This window comes from Gambusia affinis, linkage group LG05, assembly GCF_019740435.1.
Source record: "Gambusia affinis linkage group LG05, SWU_Gaff_1.0, whole genome shotgun sequence".
Lineage (NCBI taxonomy): Eukaryota > Metazoa > Chordata > Actinopteri > Cyprinodontiformes > Poeciliidae > Gambusia > Gambusia affinis.
The window spans coordinates 31,137,469-31,162,313 of record NC_057872.1 but is presented as its reverse complement, the minus strand read 5'-3'; the positions used below and the strand labels follow the sequence as shown (position 1 = coordinate 31,162,313).

Genomic DNA, 24,845 nt, shown 5'->3' with positions numbered 1-24,845 from the left:
TCTGAAATAATCTGTACATTTTAGCTCTGCAGCAGGAAAACTAAACCACCGTTTTTTTTATCCCAAACTATCAGGAGATCTAAACATAAGGAGGACAAAAAGTAGCAATAATCACAGGAACAAATGAATAAATGGTTTAATCAATGAAGCCGATACTCCATCAAGAAATAATTATTTAATATAACATAAATTGATCAGTTTTTAATTCATGTGCAGAAAGTTTAATGTCTGTTAATATTAATAAAAAATATGGAGCATAAAATAACAAACCTGCCATCATGAGGAGGGAGAGTCCAACGTTCATCATGACTGAGAGCTGCACATGGAAAATATGACAATATTGACAGAAAAAACAAAAACCTGAAGGTAATTCATCTTATGAAAATCTGGAATCAGATTTGAGTCAAATAAACTAAAACTATCAAACTAAATGTTTAGCTGCTGAAGTCCTGAAACGTTTTTCTGTTTTCTGGATTAACTTTCATTTTTATCACTTGTTTAACTTTCTGAATACATTTTTTGCATCAAATGACAAAATCCTACAAATGCTATAAACAGCTCAATAAAAACACAAAAAGATGAAATAACAATTTACATTATAACCATTTATTAATCTGATGATACACAGTAGATTTATTAGTAGATGTAATTAAAAAAAATCTGAATGTTTCTGGAAATAAAGTTGAAAAGTTTTGCTTTGTGTTAAAAATGACTGTAATTCTGCATAAATAAAATTGAACTTTTATTTTCATATGAAAATTAACATCGTTTCATATAATTACTGTTTAATAACAAACCTTTGTAAACTTGTATGACAATAAACTAAATTTAACAGAATCAAAAACATACAAACCTGAACACGGAAAGTTTTGGTCCTGAAGAGTGAAGCATCAAAACGATCCGTCCTTTTTAAATCGTCCCACGTCTGTCCAGCCTGTCCTCTTTAATCGAACAAGAACATGTAAAAAAAACCACATTAATCAGAATCCATTTGGTTACGAGATGCTGACAGTCGATCCTGGATGCAAAGAGAGAAAATACTAACGATTCATTCAAATTCAACCAAGAGACAAAGACCTGAGGAACCAACAGGAACTGAAAGGAACCAACAGGAACCAGCAGGAACCAACAGGAACCAGCAGGAACCAGCAGGAACCAGCAGGAACTGAAAGGAACCAACAGGAACCAGCAGGAACTGAAAGGAACCAACAGGAACCAGCAGGAACCAACAGGAACCAGCAGGAACCAGCAGGAACTGAAAGGAACCAACAGGAACCAGCAGGAACTGAAAGGAACCAACAAAGAACCAACAGGAACCAACAAAGAACCAGCTGGAACCAACAAAGAACCAACAGGAACCAACAAGGAACCATCAGGAACCAACAAAGAACCAACAGGAACCAATATGAACCAATAGGAACCAACAGGAACCAACAAAGAACCAACAGGAACTGAAAGGAACCAACAGGAACCAACAGGAACCAACAAAGAACCAACAGGAACCAACAAAGAACCAACAGGAACTGAAAGGAACCAACAGGAACCAATATGAACCAACAGGAACCAACAGGAACCAATATGAACCAACAGGAACCAACAGGAACCAACAAAGAACCAACAGGAACCAACAAAGAACCAACAGGAACTGAAAGGAACCAACAGGAACCAATATGAACCAACAGGAACCAACAAAGATCCAACAGGAACCAACAAAGAACCAACAGGAACCAATATGAACCAACAGGAACCAACAAAGAACCAACAGGAACCAACAAAGAACCAACAGGAACTGAAAGGAACCAACAGGAACCAATATGAACCAACAGGAACCAACAAAGAACCAACAGGAACTGAAAGGAACCAACAGGAACCAACAGGAACCAACAAAGAACCAACAGGAACCAACAAAGAACCAACAGGAACCAACAAGGAACCAACAGGAACCAATATGAACCAACAGGAACCAACAAAGAACCAGCTGGAACCAACAAAGAACCAACAGGAACCAACAAAGAACCATCAGGAACCAACAAAGAACCAACAGGAACCAATATGAACCAACAGGAACCAACAGGAACCAACAAAGAACCAACAGGAACTGAAAGGAACCAACAGGAACCAATATGAACCAACAGGAACCAACAGGGACCAACAAAGAACCAACAGGAACCAACAGGAACCAACAAAGAACCAACAGGAACTGAAAGGAACCAACAAAGAACCAACAGGAACTGAAAGGAACCAACAGGAACCAATATGAACCAACAGGAACCAACAAAGAACCAACAGGAACTGAAAGGAACCAACAGGAACCAATATGAACCAACAGGAACCAACAAAGAACCAACAGGAACTGAAAGGAACCAACAGGAACCAATATGAACCAACAGGAACCAACAGGAACCAACAAAGAACCAACAGGACCCAACAAAGAACCAACAGGAACCAACAAGGAACCATCAGGAACCAACAAGGAACCAATATGAACCAACAGGAACCAACAAAGAACCAACAGGAACTGAAAGGAACCAACAGGAACCAATATGAACCAACAGGAACCAACAAAGAACCAACAGGAACTGAAAGGAACCAACAGGAACCAATATGAACCAACAGGAACCAACAAAGAACCAACAGGAACCAACAGGAACCAACAAAGAACCAACAGGAACTGAAAGGAACCAACAGGAACCAATATGAACCAACAGAAACCAACAAAGAACCAACAGGAACCAGCAGGAACTGAAAGGAACCAACAGGAACTGAAAGGAACCAACAGGAACCAACAGGAACCAACAGGAACCAACAAAGAACCAACAGGAACTGAAAGGAACCAACAAAGAACCAACAGGAACTGAAAGGAACCAACATGAACCAATATGAACCAACAGGAACCAACAAAGAACCAACAGGAACTGAAAGGAACCAACAGGAACCAACATGAACCAACAGGAACTGAAAGGAACCAACAGGAACCAATACGAACCAACAGGAACCAACAGGAACCAACAAAGAACCAACAGGAACCAACAAAGAACCAACAGGAACCAACAAAGAACCATCAGGAACCAACAAGGAACCAACAAAGAACCAACAAGGAACCAATATGAACCAACAGGAACCAACAAAGAACCAACAGGAACCAGCAGGAACTGAAAGGAACCAACAGGAACTGAAAGGAACCAACAGGAACTGAAATGTAATGGGTTTGATTCTGGATGACTTTCAGCTGAATGAGGTGAAAAACGTTTCAGCTTTAAATGATTTAAATGATTTAAAGTTTCTGATTCTTAAAACAAATCAAACAATCTGATTTTCTCTTTTATGTTTGGATGAAATTTGAGTTAAATTTGAATCTGACGTTTTGTTCCTCCATTATTTGTTAAAACTTCTCGTTCTTCTCCTGACCTTCAGCCTCCTGAGTGTTTTTGCATAAAGTTTTGCGTTGCATGGAAACAGTACGAGCGATCTGCACCAGCGGCTCCCACTGATTTGCTTAATGTTGCCATTACTGAGGAAAACCTGCAGGAACATTTTATATTTAAATCACAACATTTTCTAAAAAGGATTTTTTATTTTCTCCTTCACAGCAGAAAAACCTGGATAAAAATATTCACACCTCAACTCATCAGTTCAAATAAAAACGATGGGTAAATGTGATTCATCAAGTAAATTAAAGCTTTTAGTTGATTTTTGTTTTTAGAGATGTTGGAGATGTTGGAGTAGGGGACACCATCCTCTGTGATCGATGGTGGAAATGGTTCCAGCTTCCTGTTCAACTTCTCTGATATTTAGGGTCAAAGTTCGGGAATTGTTTGAGATGCTAATTGGTTGATCCAAACTGTAAAACAACAGCGTGTTGCCATGGTTACGCATTATAACAGTTGGAAAGGCTTTCAGCTGCTCAGCTCAGAACCAGAGAAAACAGAGACAATTCAACCAGAAAATCTAGAAAACAAGAAATCAGAACCAACAGAAGTTCTCCAACATGAAACATTTTCTTCTTCCCTTTTTCCTCACAAGACATAAAAACAAAGTTTATTAAAACTAAACCTTTAGACCAGCTGACCAGGCAGGAAACTTTAAGCTTAAGTTTCTTTGGATCAGAAGTTTTTAACTTGCTTCCTTTAATTATTAGACCAGAAGGTTTTTGCTTTTCAGTAAAAATCATTTTCTCTGTGGATTCTGGCCTGAAGTCACATGTCCTCTGTTTAAGTATTTTAAGGATTTGAGAAGTTTTAAAACAGGAGGAATATAGAAAAAACCTGAAAAGTGTGGCATGCATCTTATTCAGTCCCTCTGAGTCAAATAACATTGAATAATCAACCAAATCTCCTGACCTCAGTTATTTATTCAGACAATATTTAACTAAAATGTGTTTTCAGAACCTCTGCGGCTGCAGCCTGTGTAGCGGGAGCCAATGAGGAACTGGTGACCACACAGCCATGAATCGGCCTTTCTGCTCTCCTCCCAGTCATGGTAGATGGTTTATCAGCTCTGCTGGAACGGGCCTGCTGACTTTCATAAGAGTCCTGACAATGAAATGTTGATTTAAATATCAGATAAAAGTTACACACGGATGATTTCATAATAGGACAGTTACATACTTACACTTATCTGGCAACCCAGAACAGAAATTGGAAGAAACTAATAATGCAGAAAAATCTACCTTAGGAACAACTTTTAAACTCCCGTTCTTCCAACCCAGAACAGGAAGTAGACCAGAGGATACTTAGCAACAGGAAGTAGACCAGAGGATACTTAGCAACAGGAAGTAGACCAGAGGATACTTAGCAACAGGAAGTAGACCAGAGGATACTTAGCAACAGGAAGTAGACCAGAAGATACTTAGCAACAGGAAGTAGACCAGAAGATACTTAGCAACAGGAAGTAGACCAGAGGATACATAGCAACAGGAAGTAGACCAGAAGATACTTAGCAACAGGAAGTAGACCAGAGGATACTTAGCAACAGGAAGTAGACCAGAAGATACTTAGCAACAGGAAGTAGACCAGAGGATACTTAGCAACAGGAAGTAGACCAGAAGATACTTAGCAACAGGAAGTAGACCAGAAGATACTTAGCAACAGGAAGTAGACCAGAAGATACTTAGCAACAGGAAGTAGACCAGAAGATACTTAGCAACAGGAAGTAGACCAGAAGATACTTAGCAACAGGAAGTAGACCAGAGGATACTTAGCAACAGGAAGTAGACCAGAGGATACTTAGCAACAGGAAGTAGACCAGAAGATACTTAGCAACAGGAAGTAGACCAGAAGATACTTAGCAACAGGAAGTAGACCAGAAGATACTTAGCAACAGGAAGTAGACCAGAGGATACTTAGCAACAGGAAGTAGACCAGAGGATACTTAGCAACAGGAAGTAGACCAGAGGATACTTAGCAACAGGAAGTAGACCAGAGGATACTTAGCAACAGGAAGTAGACCAGAAGATACTTAGCAACAGGAAGTAGACCAGAAGATACTTAGCAACAGGAAGTAGACCAGAGGATACTTAGCAACAGGAAGTAGACCAGAGGATACTTAGCAACAGGAAGTAGACCAGAGGATACTTAGCAACAGGAAGTAGACCAGAGGATACTTAGCAACAGGAAGTAGACCAGAGGATACTTAGCAACAGGAAGTAGACCAGAGGATACTTAGCAACAGGAAGTAGACCAGAAGATACTTAGCAACAGGAGCTAGAATATTGTAGCCCAGTTATACCGCTCTGAAGTAGGTAAGGGCCCATGTTTATTAAACCCGTTAACTTACAAATATAACTCTAGTACATTCTCATGTTTAAACATTGTTAAGTTTCACTCACCTTACAGTAATAATACGCTAGTACTTTTCCATTCTTTTTACCCCATAATACAGATTTGAATAATAATAAACTCCAAGTACTATTCTACAAGAAATCAAACACACACCTGTATGTATTGAACTTTTGAACATATATTAACACAACAATAAATTCACAAAAATGATAAATGTTTCAGTACTTTGGTTTCACAAAACCTGTTAGTTAATGTGGGTCCACACTTCAATATCCACTTAAACCGGCAATAATGAACTACAATATAGTCACCAAAAAACCCCCAAACATATCAGGCCTGATGTGATGATGAAGCGTGAAATTTTATACCTTACGCCGAGGGAAAATCTTGAACCTTCTTGGAATTTCACCTGTCCTTAGTCCCAGTTGGTAAGATGTCTTCAGCTCCTTCACCAGTCCCTCGGTCCACAGGACTCAAGGAAACAGAAGGAAAGTCCGACACAGTCACAAAACTCTCAGTGTAAGATCATCTCTCTGCACTAACCTCAACTCTGGAATGCTCCCACGATGGAAACCTTAGTTAAGTCTTCTGTTAGCCGAGTTAGCTCATAGTACTCAAAGTCCATTCACTGTGCTAATGAATGCTAATGCGTTAGTGAGCATTACATATGACTTTCCACCTACTGTACAGTGAATTCCGGTCTAAAATTATCACAGTAGCAAGAGTGTAGAGTTGATATCTATGAACAAACTGTCTGCAAAAACACTTGTTTCTTAATAACTCCACCACGTTTTTCAATGCGGTTCATCTCCTCTTTTTCTTGTTGGATTTACTGGCAGTTGGCAACAAACTTTTAGTAGCATTACCACATTTACTTTCTTACTTACTTGCCAGTAAGTACTACTTACTTCTTCTGAGAGGGGAGATGCTTCCAGCTCTCTGTCTAACAGGTTGATTGAGTTTCTAAATATTTATCCAGAACTGAAGTAAACTCTGATTAAAGCAGCTGTCCAGAAAGAGTCTCCTGGTTCCTGACGGCCTCCATCCAGGTGTCCCAACCTTCTTCCCCTGAGAATCATCCATACTGATCAGCTGCAGCCAGCTAGTTTCACAGAGCTCACCTGTTAATGGTCACTTCCTCTTTATCAGAGCTGTTTTACAACCATCAAAGAACTTTGAGGCGACTCAATAACTGAATGTCCACAACATCTTTTTTTTTCTTTCCTTTTTTTTATTGAGGAGTTTTTGTGGTGATAGTGGCTCGTATTTTTGTCACAGTAGGCAGACAGGAAAGAGGGTGAAGAGAGGGGGGAAGACATGCGGGAGTTGAAGCCGCGACGTCCGCGTCGACTAAGGCCTCCAAACATGGGGCGTGCTAACCCCCTGCGCCGCCACAGCATGCCCCCACAACATCTTTAAGATTTTCTTTATGCTAAATATTTTATTAGTAAGACATTTTTGCAAGAGTTAGTACAGCAGAAATAATCAAATAAGTAAAATCAATCATCTAGTCCATCTTTCCCTAAAGCTGACACTGAGAGCTGAAGAGGGAACCTTTGAGAGTTTGGCGTTTCCAAGCCCAGACCTGTCCTGATGATGAAGGAGGTGTTGCAGCAGGAGGAGGATGATGATCGATGAAGGCAGGGATCTCTGTAGGTCTGATGAGCTTCTGTCTCTGTAGGATGGAGGAAGAGTCCTGACTCAGAGCAGCAGGTCTCGGGTCTCAGGGTGACTTCCTCATGTGTGAAACGTTCCTCAGCTCATTAAGTTCAGTTTTATTAAGTCTAGACATTAATTTATGACTCATTTTACAGGCAGTTTTATGTATTGTTACTGCTAAACCAAAATGTCCAGCATGGGGAAATGGGATGATCTCTAGTAACCTCAACAGAGAAAATTTGATTTCATGATAAATTTGAGAATTTTATTTAATGATACTTTTTTAATACTTTTTGTTTAAGTTGATTTGCTTATCCATGTCATGTATTCACACACATCCATGATGAAAGCTGCTTTCTGACATGCATTGTTTCCACCTGCAGAAATCACACCATAAAGCCTCTTGTTGAAGATCACTCCTCCACCAGAGTCACCCTGTAGAAAAATGTATATCAATATATTTATGTTGTAAAACAGAAACGTCTTCTAATCACTGTAGAGAGATATTGAGGAAACAAACTTACAACACATACATCCTTGTTCAGTGATGCAGCACGGAATACATGCCCACGTTTCGGATCAAAGTAGGAAACAGCAGCGATGTTCATGTCAACACACTGAATATGTGCTGAAGCAGGAGCAAACGGTACTGTAGAGAATCATGAGAATCATTAACATGTTCTTCACTCAACCTTCTCTGTAGAGACAGAAACCAAGATTTTATTCTCATAACTTCAATATTTCTCTCACATCGTTCATTATTAGGACCGGTTGTTGTTGCTCCCTCTCCTGCCAGCTGAACTTTATCACCACTGAAACACAATTAGAATAAATGTCAATGAGGACGACAATGAAGAAAATGAATCGTTAGAAGGAACAATGAAACAACAGAAAATAAATCCATGAAGGATGTCTTCCACTGCCACAGGAGTGTCCACCTCCAGTCCTCAGTGATGTGTCCTGCGTCCTTTAAACGGGTCTCTGGTCCAGCACACCTGAGCTAAATGGGTTCTGGTTCTGCTGGTGGCCTGATTACCGGACTCAGGTGTGCTGAAGCAGAGGTAGCAGGACTGGAGGATTTGAGACAGAAAACCTGAAGTCAAGCTTTTGATCAGAGAAAGACTTACTCCTTAAGACGGTCACTGCATCGTGGTAGAGGAGCAGGTGGGATATTTCTTACTGGTCTCTGAAGCTTCAGCAACATGATGTCATGCAGCTGACCGTCTTTAACATAAATCACAGGACTCTTTTGGATTATCTGATCCTCCTGTTTAGCCGTTGAGGGATGAACTCCTAACACTGCTGTAAAGGTCCTTCAGAAAATGTTAGATCATAATGAACACACAGAAAACCTGATCATCTGTGGATAAAAATGTCTTAATGTCTCTTTCCTACCACCCTGCCTCCAACTCCCAGCAGTGAGCTGCAGTAAGGATCCACTCTGGGTGGATCAGAGATCCGCCACACAGGATTGTGGAAGTACCATTGGTGCCCGTCAGCCGAACATAATGAAGATGCTCCTTGTTATCACAGTCATGACCTCCGATGATTCTCTTCTGCAGAGAAACACCTGAGTTCACTGGAACAGCTGCAGAAGAAAAAGGAGGACTTTACTCAGAAATCAGGCTGCTGGAACAGAAAATGGAAAAATAGTTAAAGATTGAAAGCATCACAGTTTACATTCAAAGAAATTTCAGTCTGAAAAAGAATCAGAGGGAAGTTTGAGAGTCACAGAGAGCAGCAGGCTCCCTGGAACCAGTGGAAGTGTTTCCAGTGTTTCCAGTGTTTCTAGTGTTTCCAGTGTGTCCGACTCACCCAGCCCCAGCAGCAGCAGAACCTTCAGCAGAGCCATCGCTGGTCCAGCTTCCTGTGAATGTGTGCAGTCCTGCAATGGCTTTTAAACTCTGTTCACCACTTCCTGTTGGACAGGAAGCTACCAATCACAGGATGGTATTCACTAATAATGAAACATTTCACCTATTGTAACTTAAATAATCAGCCAATGAGATCCTTTTCAATAACATTAAGGAATTGATTTAAAACAACCAGCTCCTATATTTTGCTGTAGTTAGTTTTGCTTTATCTCAAGTGAACTGAGAGATTTGTAATAGAAACTAGACTAAATATAATTGGTAAATTTTCTGTTTTTGCAGTGAGTTTTGCTCAAGGGAAAACTTGATTGTAAACGTGATGAAATTAAACTGACTTTCTGAAGAAACAGCGACTTGTCCTTGTTTTCAGGTTGAAGATTTTTTAAGAAAAAAAAAGTTTTTTCCAACCCACAAGAATTCACATCTGCCTTTGCTCCTGAAAGTAGAATCATTTTGTTTATTGATGAGCTGTGACGATGACCCTCTATACAAATAGGGTTTCCTTCTTTTATTTGGAAACAGAACAATGTTACAGTGTAAAATTTTAACTCATCTGATTCTCTAAAGACACAGACCTCTTTCATCACCCACGATTCTTTGCTTTTACAGTTTTCTTGATTCTTTTAATGCATTTGTGAACACACAGGGCTGAACAGCAGCACTTAGAGTCAAAGTGACCCATTTTGTTAGCAAAAGGCTAAAACCGTTCCATAACAAATAAAATATTAAACAAAAGCAAATATTGCTCTTAATCAACCTTGAAATATGACATGTTTCAATCAACAATTTCATAATAAATAACAAAATACAAAACTTGATTTTCAGTGAAGCCCAGAGGTTTCAAGTTGTGGGAGAGCTAGCCTTCATGCTAGCAGAGAATTAGACAATGAGAAGAACAGAAAGAAACAGGAGAGAAGAGATAATTATTTCACAACACACTGGACTGAATAGATCACTATTTTTGATAACTTTGAATTTGGAGTAGTTACAAATGATCACCTGTCCACCAAAGTGGACATCAGGCATCAGTGGCAATATTTTGAAAATGTCATGTTCCGTGTTTTTCTGTTTATTTCGAGTTTCCTGTGTGTCTGAGTCTTTGGGTTGTCCTGCCTCCCTTTGATTAGTTCCCAGGTGAGTCTCGTTCCCTGATCACCTCCTTAGTGTCACCTGTGTGTGTGTGTGTGTTGTTGTTGGGTCCTTACGTCTCATTCTGACTTCTGTCCATTCGTGTGTCCATTCGTGCTCCCTGTTCCTACCTGTGTTGAGCATCAGCTTCTGCTTAGCAGTGCTGCCAGGGATTTGGACTGTCTGGAGCTTCATTCATCATTAAATCTACCATATTTCTCTTACCTGGGTCTCCTAGCGTTTTGCCTCACCACCGAATCCTCCACACCTCATGACAGAAAAGTATTTATTGATATCTTTACTATGTCAATAGATGTACAAAATCCACCATTTCCAGCAAATATTTTGGCTGTAAAAATATTTGTATATTTTAGTTCTTAACTTGAAAATGTAAGAAAATGGTTCACTATAGCAATTTAATTTTGTAACAAAGTTAGGTTTTATTGTGGTTCTTAAAAAATATTTTCATTTATATTTAAATGTTTACACATATTCATTCCAAACTGACCATAATGGACAGAGTGGCTTTAAAGTTCAATGCATTACCACTGTCTGGCATGATGTGTGTGGTTGAAGTGTGGACCCAAATGCAGCAGGCAGGAGACGGAAAAGTTCTGTTGGAGATTTAATTAAAAATCAAACTTTCAAAAAAAAACAACAAAGTCCAAAGAATAAAAATAAAACCAAAGCAGAGAAATGAAGAGACCATGAGGAAACCAGGGAGAAGGGACGGGGAGCAGTGGTGAGCAGCAGCAAGACGATCCGGCAAGTAACAGTCTGTGATTTGACTAATTAGAGATGTGATTACATTTTCATCTGCTACTCAAAGAAAAACATCTGTTTTATGTGGCTAACAGTTAGATTGGTGTAAAGTGGAGCTAATGTGCTAACAAAGATCAAGTTAAGGACAAACATAAATAGAAAAGAATCCCTGATGCTACATTGTGATAAAAAGACTAATGGAACTAAAATGTCCTTCATAAAAGAAACTATGAATCTTGTAACTTTAGACCAAAATTGTTACAAGTAATTCATAAGGAACACTCTGTTAAGGACAAAAGGACTCTTTATCGTTTATCTGTTTTATCTGCTCACACACACACTGCTGCACGATTACACAACCATAACATTTAAGACTGACGACAGTAACACAAGAACAAGAACAGATTAAGGAAGACAAACACGTTAGAGAGAGCAGGAAGAGGAGAAAATAAAGCAGAAGTGGCGCCACAGTCTTTGCTTCACTTGGTGTCCCCCCTAAGGTGAACTGAGTGGAGCCCAGCTGGACGGTGAACCTCACTCTGTATCTGTTCCAATGGTTTAACCTGGAACATTTGACCATTTTCTGCATTAAAACCTGTTTTATTTTTAACAAAATCTCATTTCTCAAGGCAATGTAACCAATATCTGTAACTCACTAACAGGTAGGCTGAAAAAATTTGGATTTCATACAAATGTAGTTACAATTAGTATTGTTGTGGAAAAATCCTATTTCCAAGCACTGTTCAGGTGAAATCACTCAATCAGGTTTATTCATATATTGAACAATACAGAGAGACTGTGGGACAATCAGTAATGAAGCAGGTCTGGATGAAAAGCTGTCAGTCAGAGAAACACATGAGTTTTATACCAAAGATAAAGAATTAACAACAAGAGGAGAGACAGTCTGGTTCTGATGCAGCTTTCCTCGAGGCATCTACATTTCAACATGAAATAATTTATTATCATGAATATTTATTGATAATTATAACCATATAAATATTAAACAGTTATATATACATATATTTTTGTCATGTTTTGTGTTTTTCTGTGCGTTTATTTCGAGTTTCCTGTGTGTCACGTTTCCTGATTACCTCCTGTGTATTTAGTGTCACCTGTGTGTCTGTGTCTTAACCTCCCGGTTCCCTTCATCTCAAAAACCGTTATAGCCATTGCTGAGGGTCAAGCATTCCAGAAGAGTCTGTGTGAAGGAGAAGTGGACCACGGGTTCAACTGGGTCGGCCCTAACGTTCTATATTCCAATCTTACCTGCACAGTGACTAAAGAAGTGTGGCAGACGTGTGGAAAAGGATTTCATCAACATTACTGTTACTTGTACGAGACTCTGGGCTCAACTTTGATAACTATTGTCACCGACGTTGTGGAAGAAGTTGCTGACGTGGTGGGTGGAGGTCTCACCATTATTGAGCATTGGTTGCTCAGTGTATTGAGCATGTTGTGGCCATATTTGCTAGGTCTCTTGGGCGTTGCCATAGCCTTGATTACAGGCAAAGTCGTCCTGGAGGTGTGGCTAAAAACACTTTGTCGTTGCAAGGGGAAGGACTACCAGCCCCTCTGCAGTAAAGACCTGACCCAAGAAAGACCATCTTCGGACATCATGGCATCTAACTCATCTGCTAACTCCTCTAATGCCACTTCGCGTTTTGCGCCCATTCACGTGAGTACCCTGGAGCAAGTCGGTGTTATCTTCCCTGGGTAGTTTACTGCCACACTGGTTCCTGGTCCGCTGAACAACCACTGAGAATATTCGTCGCACTACAAGGATATGCGAAGATCATCCTACGACCCATGCTTCTTCGAAGATGGGATTGTGCTCCATCCCTCTTTGCTTGCTACTTGATGGGCCGAACCCGGATCAACTGGCGCAGGGGTATTGTGGCGTGTCTATGGCTTACTACGGATATGACCGCCCTGGGGATGGAGTTGGTGTGTGGGGGGACCCATGCTACCCGTACCGGTCCTCTCAAGATTATCACCGCTATTGTTGAGGGGCTCCTGACAGTTTCCATCCTCATCTATCTGGTGCACCAAGCTTTGTCCATCAAAGGCAGCAGGAAGCGTCGCTGGCTCCATAGATGAGCAATCTTAGCCCTTTGGGCGACGTGTTGGGGGGTTCTGGTGATCACAAAATGTGCATTTTTGTATTTTAATATACCATGATGATAAACTAAACGATCTATAATGGTTGTAATGTATTAAATTGATAATTACATAGGAAAACTTGATGATGTGTAAAAGTATAAAACCTCGAAGACGGGGTGAGACGTTGTTCTTCATCCCCGGCGTTGAGACTCGACACAAGTGCAGCAAGAAGACCAGCAGAGGACCACACCCTGGAACCGAGGGGGAACCGAGTACTTCGCCCAAAAGTCTTATTTGATAGACTGATGACAGAGTAGGGAGGTTGTTAGGAAGGGATTAAATTGATCTAATTTAAGTTGATTTTATTTGAACTCTATAATCTTTAATGAATTGATCTGCTTGTCATTTTCCCTGCTAAAGCTTACTTAACAAATATATATACATTAAAATTTTGATGAGGTTTGTAGACATTGAAATTAATTGAGTCATTTGATTGCAGCTGTGAGGGCTACTCAGCTGATTGTTTCTTAACTGAAAAGGGTCGTAACTTCTGGATTGGAGGTAGTTAGAGCTAGACGGGTCCCTTTCGCCACCAGTTTGAATAGATTGTCTCTTGAATACCTTTTTTAGGGTAAGACCCAGGTTTTACAGACTTTCTGGACCTGTTGGACAGAGAACTGGTCAGTATTCAGCCCAGAGGAGTTGTGAGGTGAGGGCATTAACAAAGTTAATGCCCATCATTCACACAGTCTGTCACACACCCTAATATATTTATGAATTTGAAGAAAAAGCAGTAAAGATAACATCTCTAACTTTGTTTTATTGTGCTGTTAGAAACTAAAGACAGCATTTCAAGTTTTTTATGTGACTATTTATTGGTAGACAAAGCACAGCATTTATATTTTACTAAACTAATTCCATTTTATTACTTATTTCAAAAAACCTTCTAATTTTATGAAGATTACTCAATTTTTCCCATCTTTGTTGCACCAGCCAGTGTGTATATAAGGTATCTTGGATGCATACTTTGTGTCTCACTTCTCACTATCCCACCTGCTGTGGATGTTGCTGCTCCGTCTCTCCTCCAGCTCCTTACTAACCCTGTTCAGGTCTTTGGGTTTTCCACCATCCATGTTGTTCAACCGTAAAAATAGAAACCAACAAATTAAATAAAATCTTCCCTTCCAACTAATCTCTGTCAAAACCACAATAGAGTTGTGTGACATCAACATTCATACCAAACTAACTTTAGTCTGTAAATATCCCACTTTGTCTTTCACTCAAACTTTAACTAAACTTCACATGAAACTACCTTTTACCCTAGAGGGGTCATCTTGTTTTATCATGTTACATAAATGTAAAATGAATCCATTCACAAATATAGAACACTTTTCTTTAATAAAACAACTTTAAAAAAGTTTATGAAATAAAAATTTAACAAATGTGAAAAAATCTCTGTACTTAAAGAAAAAAAAATCAACTATCAGCCGTCCAGCTCATGTCTTCCTCCTCCTCCTCCTCAGTCTGAGTGACTGCATCTGTTTTTTCTGAAAGATTTTAGCATAAAAAAACCGATATCAGAACACATAAAGCAATTCCAACTGAATATAGTAAAATAAATAAATTCTCTGGACAATCCACACTCTGAACAATAAAAAGATATAGAAATACTGACACATTGTCTATAAAATGTATTGACTTAATTTAATCCATTCATTCTCTTACACCTTTATCCCGCTGGGATCAGGAAAGTTGCTGGTGGGTTTCTGCAGCAGCAAATTAGCAACAGGGACAGTTCACGTTGGAAAAGTCTGTCGCAGGACCTCACAAACAGGAAGCTCATACATGCTCACTACACAGGGGTGAATATTTATTAAACCATTATTTCACATCTAAATGACTGAATGAATGTCATTATTTTGTACAGCTCAATTTTGAGTTTGATATTTTACAGTTTTTTAGATTTTTTTAATCAAAATTGAATCTCTTTCCTTTTATTAACAATGGATTTGTAAAAACAAGGGAAAAAATAAACTATCCAAGAACCAAAAATATTTAGAAATACCTAATAACATACCATTATATCATATGTTAATTAACATTAAAATATAAAACAGAAATAAAACCTATAATCAACATGATATACTATGAATATATCTACCATCAGCATAAAATGCTGCACCACCTTCCAGAGCTTGAATTTTACAGTTTGCATCAAGCAACTGTTTCTTCAGGTTGACAGCTACGGACGGCAACAATTGGATTTTCTGCTCCATCGCCTTGAGCTGCCTCGTCTTTCGCTCCAGTGTAAGACGAGGCAGCTTGGATGCACGCTGGAAGGTCATTATATATATATATAGATATAGATATATAGATCTCTCTCTCTCTATATATATATATATATATACAGGTGTTGGAGTACTTGGGTGATGACCACAGAGACGGTGCTGACAGGAGAGGTCCAGATCTCCAGATTCAGATGTTGGTGTGAGTTGGGATTCAATTATTTATTAATTATAATATTGTCAATTTCCCCAAATAATAGTCCTTTTTGCCTAGAAGTGTTTTGATTTGTCTATTTTTTTTTTTTTTTGCCAAATTTATCTTTGTCAAAAACTGACAGACTTTTGTTTTTGGGAGGTGACAATATGGAGAAAATGTTTCATTAACTAATTTGTCAGACAATTGATATGGACATTTATCTTCCTCTAGATAAATGATGATAGTTTGAAATCTCCGCTGTATAATGGAGCAACTGTGACCCTTGGACAAACTATCTTAATCATAATGACCTTTGCTGCCACTGTGGGATTGACACAAGATGGTCTACAGAAACTCCTCCAAATTCTGATGTTGGTTCTGCCATCAGACTGCCTTTTGCCTGCCTCAAAATACCTTTTCAAAAAGTTGTTCAAACATACGATTATCTTGTGTATTGCCCAAATTGCCTAGGAAATTTGGAAAATTATGCCTGTATAACTTGCCAACAGACTTTTGACAAAAATGAAATAACTAATAGTGGCAGTTTCTTTTTTCCCTTGTCTCTCACAGATCAATTGAAACATGTTCTGCAGACATTACATTTGGGAGAGTTATTAAACTATAGAAAAACTAGGTCAAGAAATTCAGAAACAATTTCTGATGTTATGGATGGCAAAGTTTATCAAGACATTTCCAATGAGTCAAACTTAAAAAAAGATTATTCTTTTAGCCTTACCTTTAACACGGACGGCGTACCTATCTTCAAATCATCTTCTTTTTCTATTTGGCCCTTGCTTTGTCACATAAATGAGCTCCAACCAGAGATAAGGAAGAGAAATGTTTTTAACGGCATTGTGGTTTGGTGTTAGAAGGCCAGACATTTCCACATTTTTTAAACCTTTCATAAAAGAGATGAAAACTCTGAGTTCCCCTGGTTTTGAGTGGTTTTTGAAGGGTCAAACGATAAGGTCTTATTCAATCATTTGTTCATGTAATAGTGTTATGCGGGCCTCATTGCAAAATATCAAGCAATTCAATGGAAAATTTGGCTGCAATTGGTGTTTACATGCTGGACTTAGAGTAGAAAAAGGAAAAGGTTATGTTCATGTATACACTTACCAAGAAGACGTGACAGAGCGTTGTCACCAAAGTATGATTGAGTATGGCAGAGATGATATGGCTGCAGAAAACTTTGGTGTGAAAGGACCAACACCTCTACTGTCACTTCCCTTCTTTGACATAGTGTCAGGATTTGTTGTTGATTCAATGCATTGTATTGATTTGGGTGTAATGAGACAGTTGTCTACACTGTGGTTTGACTGTTCTTATCACAGAGAGCCTTGGTATATCGGAACCAAACTAAAAGAGATGGACTCAAAAGTTCGAACATTTAAAATTTCATCTAACATTACAAGAATGCCTCGATCTCTTGTCACCAGAGCATATTGGAAAGCCTCAGAATGGAGAGCCTTTCTTTTGTTTTATGGTCCCGTAGTTTTAAAATCCATTCTCCCAGGTAGATTTCTAGCACACTTGTTATGCCAATCTGTTTATGTCTTACAAAAAACATCTCTAACTCACCTGGAGCTCTTCTATGCGTCTGAACACCTAAAAGAGTTTGTGCACGATTTCGAAATCTTATATGGCAAATTGCACATGACATACAACGTTCATCTTCTCCTTCATCTAAGTGATACTGTCAGAAATTGGGGACCTTTATGGTGTCACAATTAATATAGCTTTGAAGGAACAAATGGCTTCCTCTTAAAATTATATAATGGAACTCAGTCTGTACCCTTACAGATAATAACTTCTTTTCTAATGCTAAAGAATGTAGAAATGATAGGTGATGGTGTGATGGAAAATGCTGGAACCAGAGTAAAACAAATTTTAGATGTAGTTATGAGTGGATATAACAGAAAGAAATATGCTAAACCTGTAGATAATGTAGTATTTTTTGGCCATGGTGTTTCCAGAGCCCTCAATCAAAATGAAAAGGAAGTAACTGAGAACCATCTCGGACGCCCTGTAATAGATCAAGCTGTGTTTTACCACAAGGCAACAGTAAACTTTCAAATGTTTATGAGCATTAATTACTGCAGAAAACGTAAGCGGAATAACAGTTTTGTGAGATTGTCTGATGGAAACTCTTGCCAAATTGTCAGTTTTGCAAGCGTTAGCTGTTGTGATAGTTCAAAGCATATAATGTCATTTGTTAAAAGATGTGTTTCACGACCGAGGTTTTTTATGGACTGTGGACAGTCAAGGTGCCAGATCGAACACATAATGTCCGTCACTTCTGATTTGACAGATTTGACTGCTGTGGACATGAGTGAGTTGGTAGATAAATATGTTATGTACAGGAAGAGCAATGACAGCTATATACTTTGCTTACTGCCAAACAATTTGGAGCGTGATTAATGTCTACGGAACTGCCAATTGTTCTGTATGTGTATTTTTTATTTAATTAAATGATATATATATATATATATATATATGTGTGTGTGTGTATTGGAGTTTGTTTTGTACTATTATTTTCTTGGTATTTCAATGCAAAGTCTATTATATATTTTTTTATCACAGTTAATTGTATATATTCTGTCATTTAAATATCTATGATGTAATTATTGTGAAGCACTTTGGTCATTAGGATTATTAATAAAGGGGAAAAAATAAACTTTTGTATACTTTTACTCTGGTCAAGTCAATTTGTATATTTTGTTAGGGCATCCTGTTTTTATTGTAACCTTATGGTTGGGTCTTGCATAAAATAGGTCATGTTTGGATTGACGAAAATTATCTATTGTACCAATTCTGTCATATTGACATTGATTTCTCTTTCTGACATGTTGCTTGATATGCATTGTTCAATTTTTAATAAACAAAAAAAATTATTTCAATGTTAAAAAAATAAAAATTGAATTACGTTACAGATGGGTGTCAGTGTTTACTTATCAGATTTATTTCATCGTTGACATAACATTTCAAAAATATTAAATGTGAATATATATGTTGTACATTCATTAAATATATCTTAAATGTATAACTACAATACATTCAAGTACTTAAAAATATTGAGAAATGTGGGTATGACAGGCAATTTAATGATATTGACATGTGAAAAAAATTATGTGATCACAAGATGCAAGGAACATTAAACACATGAACAAAATACTTGATCACATGTGATCACATGTCATCACATGTGAAAACGTGATTTTTTTTGGTGGATTATGTGATCACATGTGCTTTTCATGGGATTTTTTCTGTAAGGGCGTGTAACTGAGGGCCTACCTTGGGCTTGGGAAACCCTTAGAGAAGAAAGTCCCTGGACATTTCTCTCTAGGCCAGTAATGGCACCCTCTACCTTTGAACACCAATCAGGATTTGGCTGTGGGTTCATACTGGCAAGATCGTACTGTAACGTAAAAGCAAACACAGCCAGAACCCAAAACGCAGCCAAGACAAGATGATGATTCACCAAAAGTTTATTTTTACAGGCAGGGTCAGGGACAGGCAGGGTCAGAGACAGGCAGGGTCAGGGACAGGCAGGGTCAGAGACAGGCAGGGTCAGGGACAGGCAGGGTCAGAGACAGGCAGGGTCAGGGACAGGCAGGGTCAGGGACAGGCAGGGTTCAGTAACAAGACTTCCCACAGCCAAAGGATTAAGCAAAGATCTGTGGTCTAAAACAGGCAGGATCAGAAAACCAGAAAATTCTGTGGAACATAAAACAAGGCTTGAAAGCTGTGACGGTGGCAGCAGATGATCTCGCACTGAGCTGGTGAAGAGCAGCTGTTAAAATAGGGACCAGCTCAGTGCAGGTGAGGGCGACGAGCAATCAGCCCAACCAAGGCAGAGCTGAAGGGCTGAAGTCATGACACTGTTATTGTCTTTACTAATAACCAGGAATAAAGGCAAGACAGGCAATCTAATCAAATAACAGCCATTTATTTTCTAGTCATGTGACATTGGATATTATTACCGATTATTACAAACAGCAGCTTAACTTATTCAGAAATTAGATTGTCACAGATTAATTTGTGCACAATAACTTTAATCCCCAAATAATTCAGCTGCAAATCACAAAATGAATCAACTGAAAAATTTAATTTAAATATTAACTTGAACTATTTAACTTTATGATGTCAGGAACATTTAGCCACAATTCAGACTAATGTTTCTTCTGGTTCATTAATTCTGTCTGTTATCCAATCCTTGTAGCCACAGATGTCAATGAAAGCACTTGGTGCACTGAGTGCATATTCTGGATGTCCAGAGAAGGCACAGACACCATACAGCCTGTTCTGGAACACCCATCCTCCACCATTGTCGCCCTGTCACAAACACAAAGCTTTCAGTTTATGTGCTGCTGTGATTTATCCAGTAAAATAGATATCAAGCTTTTGTACAGAACAAAAGTTTAAAGACTGACGTACTTCAGATATGTCCTTCTTAGAGCTTCTCGCACTGTACCACTTCTGGAAACTGTATTCAAAGAACTCATGTTTTGACATGAGCAGCTCCATCTTGTGATGTTTATCAATCTTAATCTCTGCACACTGGAGATCATCTGAACGATGATGGACTGTAGAAGAAAAGCAGCATCAACATGTAAGTTCAGTTTTAAGTGTTGTCACATTTTGCTCAGGATATCACCTTGTTGTCTGTGGTCGTTAAACTGCAGTATGTTGCTTGTATAAAAAGTTTTTTTTACATTTTTATCAAAACTGTCACTATGTCCTCCTGGTAAATATGAGACAGATAATCTATGAAAGCATTGATCTCCTCCACCTCATCCCTGTTGTCCCAGCTGTCTGCAGAAATGCAACACTCCAGGTCAAAAACAACCAATCAGAGCCTAGAGGAGGGTCTTAGCGCTGTCAATCAATGCTTGTTTACACCCTGATCCCTTTACAGGAGAGAGACCTGTAATGTTGCTGGTTCTAATTTTCAGGGTAAGGTCACAGTTTTCTCCAAACTTCCTATTTCAGCTTTAAGCAGTTTATCTCAGAGAGTTTTCAATTATCAAAACTTCAACAAGTTGCTAAGTTCAGCTTCAGCAGAGTCTAAAAATGGTTTGAATTGTCTGAATCATTTTGAGGTAATAATAAAAACGATGAAAAACATGAACATTCATCTCACTTCTTTTGTTAAACAGGCCAAGTTTTGATCCTCCATAACCTGCAATCTGAACCTTGGTGCCACTGAAACACAAGAAAACAAACTAAAAATAAATCACATTAAGAAAAACAACTAACTCTGGGAGACCAGAGCTCAAAGGTTTTCCTGGATGAACTTTGCATCATCTTGCAGATCAAGAACCAAATTCTGAAATTTGAGAAAATAAAACTTACAGTAGGAGAGTATCTGGACAGGCAGCTAGGCTGATTGGTTGGATTGTTGTTAGTCTGGGCAGCCTGAGGAGCATGATGTCATGTTTACGACCGTTGCTGTCTCTATAAATCTCATAATGAGTGATTCTATGAATCTCCTTTGGAGCACTTTTAGGATGAACTCCTACATGTGCCTCAATAACCCTAGGCAAATAAAACACAATTAATACAGATAAAATAGAGTTATTGAAGATTTTTCAGTAAAATATTTCCTAACTCACCATCCTGGATCTGACTCCCAGCAGTGAGCTGCAGTCAGAACCCACCGATGACTGATTAGAGATCCTCCACAAATATAGTCCTGTGTCTTACTATGTCCATAGATCTTCACATGATACCTACGCTCATCGTCTCTACATTTCTCACCTCCAATAATTCTCTTCTGCAGAGACACTGAGCTCACTGCAACTCCTGGAGAAGAAAGTTGCTTGTTTTAGCAAATTAAATTCACACAGTAGAAATAAGGAACCAACATGACAGCTTGTAATGGAAAGGATAAAATAAAACACAGAGCAACATAATTCATAGCATTCAGAGCCAGTGGAAGTGTTTCCAGTGTTTCCAGTGTTTCCAGTGTGTCCGACTCACCCAGCCCCAGCAGCAGCAGAACCTTCAGCAGAGCCATCGCTGGTCCAGCTTCCTGTGAATGTGTGCAGTCCTGCAGCGGCTTTTAAACTCTGTTCACCACTTCCTGTTGGACAGGAAGCTACCGATCACAGGATGGACACTGATCTCTGCCAAGCTGGCTAGGGTCTGATCCATGGTTCTGCAGGCTCTCTGTATGTCTAACAGTTTTTATTGCTGGTTGCTCAGTCAGTTTCAGTCCAATGGTTTGCATAGTGGGCTGTGGGCAGCCATCCAAAAGCCATTTTCTTGTGTTTATATGGGCTTTTATATTGTAAATGGACACAGTATTGTCCACTAAAGTGGACAATAGTGCATCATACAATACACTGCCAACTACTGGCCATCCTCTGCAAGTGCAAGAAAATGTACTTGAATCCCAAATAGCAGACAGATGAAAAAGCATGTAGACAAACACAGGAATATCCAGTCCCTCCTTCTGCTTTAGAAAACTCTAGCAGGTAAAAATATTTTGTAACATCAAGCAACTTCTAAAGACTAATACTACTGACTTAGTTTCCAAATAGCAACTATGAATTTGGAGACATTACAAATGATCACCTGACCACTAAAATGGATGTCAGGCATTAGCTGAAATATTTTGACAAGTATTTATTGATATCATTACTATGACTATAGATGTACAATATGCACCTTTTCCAGAAAATATTGTGGCTGTAGAAATATTTTTAGATTTTAGAACTTAACTAGAGGGCTGCACAGTGGTTCAGTTGGTAGAGCTGTTGCCTTGCAGCAAGAAGGTCCTGGGTTTGATTCCCTGCCCGGGGTCTTTCTGCATGGAGTTTGCATGTTCTCCCTGTGCATGGTGGGTTCTCTCCAGGTTCTCCGGCTTCCTCCCACAGACCAAAAACATGACTGTCAGGTTAATTGGTCTCTCTAAATTCTCCCTAGGTGTGAGTGTGTGTGTGTGTGTGTGTGTGTGTGTGTGTGTGTGTGTTTGTGTGTGTGAGTGTGTGTGAATGGTTGTATGTCTCTGTGTTGCCCTGCGACAGACTGGCGACCTGTCCAGGGTGATCCCGCCTCTTGCCCGGAACGCAGCTGGAGAGGAACCAGCAACCCTGCCGACCCCATTAGGGACGAAGAGTGTACAGAAAATGGATGGATGGATGGAACTTAACTTGAAGTTCCAAGGAAAGAGTCTATTGTTGTCATTTTATTTTGTAACAAAGTTAGGCTTTATTGTGGTTCTTAAAAAATATTTTCACTTATATTTAAATGTTTACATATATTCATTCCAAACTGACCATAATGGACAGAGTGGCTTTAAAGTTCAATGCATTACCACCGTCTGGCATGATGTGTGTGGTTGAAGTGTGGACCCAAATGCAGCAGGCAGGAGACGGAAAAGTTCTGTTGGAGATTTAATTAAAAATCAAACTTTCAAAAAAAACAACAAAGTCCAAAGAATAAAAATAAAACCAAAGCAGAGAAATGAAGAGACCATGAGGAAACCAGGGAGAAGGGACGGGGAGCAGTGGTGAGCAGCAGCAAGACGAACCGGCAAGTAACAGTCTGTGATTTGACTAATTAGAGATGTGATTACATTTTCATCTGCTACTCAAAGAAAAACATCTGTTTTATGTGGCTAACAGTTAGATTGGTGTAAAGTGGAGCTAATGTGCTAACAAAGATCAAGTTAAGGACAAACATAAATAGAAAAGAATCCCTGATGCTACATTGTGATAAAAAGACTAATGGAACTAAAATGTCCTTCATAAAAGAAACTATGAATCTTGTAACTTTAGACCAAAATTGTTACAAGTAATTCATAAGGAACACTCTGTTAAGGACAAAAGGACTCTTTATGGTTTCTCTATCTGTTTTATCTGCTCACACACACACTGCTGCACGATTACACAACCATAACATTTAAGACTGACGACAGTAACACAAGAACAAGAACAGATTAAGGAAGACAAACACGTTAGAGAGAGCAGGAAGAGGAGAAAATAAAGCAGAAGTGGCGCCACAGTCTTTGCTTCACTTGGTGTCCCCCCTAAGGTGAACTGAGTGGAGCCCAGCTGGACGGTGAACCTCACTTTGTGTATAAACAGTGATCAAAAACTAAAAATTATACAAGCTGAAAGCGGTCAGCAAAAAGTAGTGATGTTACGTGATGAGCTGAGGCTTCGAGGCGTGTGTCGAGTAATGGAGGGGGCGTTTCCGTAAAGCGCGTATCGAGGCTTGCTTCATTTAGGGGAGGCAGCGATGACGTCCGAGGCCTCGCTGCCCGGCTGTACCACGTGACTGCTTCGGGAAATGGCTCAGATTTTGTCGAGCGGTTTGACAGCTTTATAAACCCCACAGGCTCCATTCAAAATGTGGGTTGTTGTAGGCGAGTTGCGGTCAGTTGAGAGAGTGGATAGAGTTTTGATAGTTTGGATAGCAGAGTTTGGATAATGGTTATTTAGTTTGAGACAGTTAGTTTGGTGTTTGGAGAGTTTAGGAGAGATAGATAAGAGATTTAGGAGCGCGAAGACAGGATAGGAGTAGGATGGTGCCAGCGAGAGGTAAGGTGAACTGAACATTTGCAGATGCATTAGGTTTGCTTATGAGGAACGGTATTTTTCACTGTTTCTTATTTTCTGTAAAGGTGAGGTGTTTATTGTGCACCAAGGAGTTGGGGTACAATAATAACACCTCATCCATGCTAATACCGTGCCTTGCATGAGAATAGGAAACTGGAGCTTCACCCAGCCAAGGTATTTCATTACTATACTATATACTATACTATAATCATCGGTCACTGTACCCCAATCTGTACAAACTTGCACTTATTTATTTATGCACCCCGGCATTGTCTGTGCCATGTGAGCGTGTCTTTTCAAAGGCTGGAGAAGTAGTGTCAAAAAAGAGAAATCCTTTGAAACCTAAAACTGTGGAGAAATTGTTGTTTCTTAATAAAAATGAATGAAATCATCCAAGTTACACAAGCATTAGCCTATTCACTACCCCCTCCCTACTTCCACAAGCACTTTCACTATCCTCTGCCTGATTAAGCTCATGCCATTTTTCTAGAGTCACA

The 24,845-nt window shown here is 39.2% G+C and overlaps 2 protein-coding genes across 3 annotated transcripts; both read right to left on the bottom strand.

The window, feature by feature from the left end:
• Positions 1–7,158: 7,158 nt before the first annotated feature.
• On the bottom strand, positions 7,159–9,322 carry LOC122830870 (snake venom serine protease Dav-PA-like). Of its 2 annotated transcripts, none has more exons than XM_044116609.1 (6): positions 9,255–9,322; positions 8,835–9,027; positions 8,567–8,752; positions 8,190–8,251; positions 7,964–8,088; positions 7,159–7,874 (listed from the first exon to the last, which is right to left on the bottom strand). In XM_044116609.1, exons 1-6 carry the CDS (start codon positions 9,289–9,291, stop codon positions 7,737–7,739), a joined length of 741 nt encoding a protein of 246 aa, XP_043972544.1. In that variant the 5' UTR covers positions 9,292–9,322; the 3' UTR covers positions 7,159–7,736. The 2 variants fall into 2 exon arrangements, with proteins under 2 accessions (XP_043972544.1, XP_043972545.1); XM_044116610.1 differs by having other exon boundaries at positions 7,973–8,088.
• Positions 9,323–19,714: 10,392 nt separating this feature from the next.
• LOC122830834 (kallikrein 1-related peptidase b22-like) lies at positions 19,715–21,872 on the bottom strand. Its single transcript, XM_044116546.1, has 6 exons — positions 21,764–21,872; positions 21,397–21,586; positions 21,137–21,319; positions 20,925–20,986; positions 20,219–20,367; positions 19,715–20,116 (listed from the first exon to the last, which is right to left on the bottom strand). Exons 1-6 carry the CDS (start codon positions 21,798–21,800, stop codon positions 19,949–19,951), a joined length of 789 nt encoding a protein of 262 aa, XP_043972481.1. The 5' UTR covers positions 21,801–21,872; the 3' UTR covers positions 19,715–19,948.
• Between the last annotated feature and the right edge of the window lie 2,973 nt (positions 21,873–24,845).

Coding starts and splice junctions, on each gene's coding strand:
- LOC122830834 (XM_044116546.1), bottom strand. CDS start 21,800: ATGGCTCTGCTGAAGGTTCTGCTGCTGCTGGGGCTGG. Junction 20,987..21,136: donor TGTCCAGATACTCTCCTACT/GTAAGTTTTATT, acceptor CTTGTGTTTCAG/TGGCACCAAGGTTCAGATTG. Junction 20,117..20,218: donor CTAAGAAGGACATATCTGAA/GTACGTCAGTCT, acceptor TGTTTGTGACAG/GGCGACAATGGTGGAGGATG.
- LOC122830870 (XM_044116609.1), bottom strand. CDS start 9,291: ATGGCTCTGCTGAAGGTTCTGCTGCTGCTGGGGCTGG. Junction 8,753..8,834: donor TGGGAGTTGGAGGCAGGGTG/GTAGGAAAGAGA, acceptor CATTTTCTGAAG/GACCTTTACAGCAGTGTTAG. Junction 7,875..7,963: donor TGAACAAGGATGTATGTGTT/GTAAGTTTGTTT, acceptor ATTTTTCTACAG/GGTGACTCTGGTGGAGGAGT.